This window comes from Propithecus coquereli, unplaced genomic scaffold (genome assembly GCF_000956105.1).
Source record: "Propithecus coquereli isolate 6110/MARCELLA unplaced genomic scaffold, Pcoq_1.0 Scaffold104, whole genome shotgun sequence".
NCBI lineage: Eukaryota > Metazoa > Chordata > Mammalia > Primates > Indriidae > Propithecus > Propithecus coquereli.
Genome location: NW_012134303.1, coordinates 1,464,350 through 1,466,031, shown reverse-complemented (window position 1 = coordinate 1,466,031; position 1,682 = coordinate 1,464,350). Strand labels below are relative to the sequence as shown.

Here is a 1,682-nt window from a genome sequence, read left to right as displayed (position 1 = left end):
GGGGCATCTTGGTAACTTTTCTGGACCCTGGTAACAGGAAGCTCATAGGTCCGCACAAACCAATTGTGATTGGTGGATGCGATGCCCCCCAGGAGGACTATCCAATCCCCTTGAGTGCCCTGCGATTGGCTGACAGGATCACCACGTGACGTTTCATCCAGTCAGATGGCGAGTGGGCTGGTGACGTAGGGAAGTGCAGCGCATAAAAATGGGTCCCCAACAGCCCAAAGTCGCCATCTTCGGTTCTCCAGAGACCCTGACGACTGTCTCCGCCATGGCCGAGCTGTACTCTGACATATCCTCCGAGCCGTGCACCAGCACCACGGAGCCTGAAGAGCCTAAAGAGCCTGAATCGACGACGACCCTGAAGAAGAAGCAGCCCAGGCGTCGCGGCCGCCGCTCCAGCCGGAGCGGGGACAGCTTCGCCGCCTACTTCCCCAGGGTCCTGAAGCAGGTCCACGACGGCCTCAGCCTGTCCCAGGAGGCCGTGAACGTGATGGATTCGTTCGTTCACGACATCTTCGAGCGCATCGCTGAGGAGGCCGGCCGGCTGGCGCGCTACACCAAGCGCAAGACCATCACCTGCAGAGAGATCCAGACGGCCGTGCGCCTCACGCTGCCCGGGGAGATCGGCCGGCACGCAGTGTCCGAGGCCAACAAGGCCGTCCTCAGATACACTCGCCGCAAGTGAGCCGCCTCAGGATCGCCTGAGCACCGAAACCCAAAGGCTCTTTTAAGAGCCACCTCAGTTGTCTCAAAAGAGCTGTAGCACTCCAGGGGGGTGGGGGTACCCCTGGAATTCTGTGGCAGGCGGCAGCTGGCGCTCTGCCGATGTGGGGGCCATGTGGCCAGTGCCGTCCTGCCCACGCATGATTGATGTATCCAGTGGTACTTCACGTGTCATAGAGCAGCAGATAAAGTGCACAGATAGTGACAGATAGCGAAGTCACATATATCCTAACCAAACTTTTCGTCAACATATCCCATCTTGGAGATTCATTTAAACGTGGAGGTGAGCATACACACAGGACAGAAATAGCTAAACCAAAGTTTAAAAAAATAATTAGCGTTTCAAGCTCCCTAGAGGCTGATGTTAATATCCTAATTTGCTCAAATTTTTCTGATTTTTTTCTTCTCAAGTCTGAAATCTTTCCTGTTTTTAACACATGGACTACCACACTAGAGAAATTTTTTTCCCTTGGGGCCACGGTGTTTTATTATCAAAATAGAATAAAAGCTTTGAAAATTAAACTATCCTTTCTCGTTTAACGAAAAATTTACAAAAAAAGAAATTTATTGACTTGTATTCATTTAATCCACATTCTAATAATTAATTTGTCAATATTAATTGTAACAATAAGAACATCAACAAGTAAGATTTTCATGAACTCACTGCAGGGTTTTGACCAGGTTTTGCTTCATGATCCCCAGGTGCAAAACTAGTATGAGTTCTCAACTGGCTCAGCCAATGAAGGACCCGAAGCCCCCGAGCTGCAGCCTTTGGCCCACAGAGTATGGAGCTGAGCATGGATGAGCCAATAAGATCCTTCCAGGTTATCCTGCTCTGCCGACTGAATAGGAAATTGGTGTGTTTCTTTGCCTGTTGTTAGTTTCTTTTTGTACTTTTTTGTGTGTATTTATTTATGTTTTGAGACAGGGTATGGCACTGTCACCTGGGCTAG

The 1,682-nt window shown here is 49.9% G+C and overlaps 1 protein-coding gene across 1 annotated transcript; it reads left to right on the top strand.

Moving 5' to 3' along the window:
• Positions 1-208: 208 nt before the first annotated feature.
• On the top strand, positions 209-691 carry LOC105810504 (late histone H2B.L4-like). Its single transcript, XM_012644494.1, has one exon. It carries the CDS (start codon positions 209-211, stop codon positions 689-691), a length of 483 nt encoding a protein of 160 aa, XP_012499948.1.
• Positions 692-1,682: the final 991 nt, after the last annotated feature.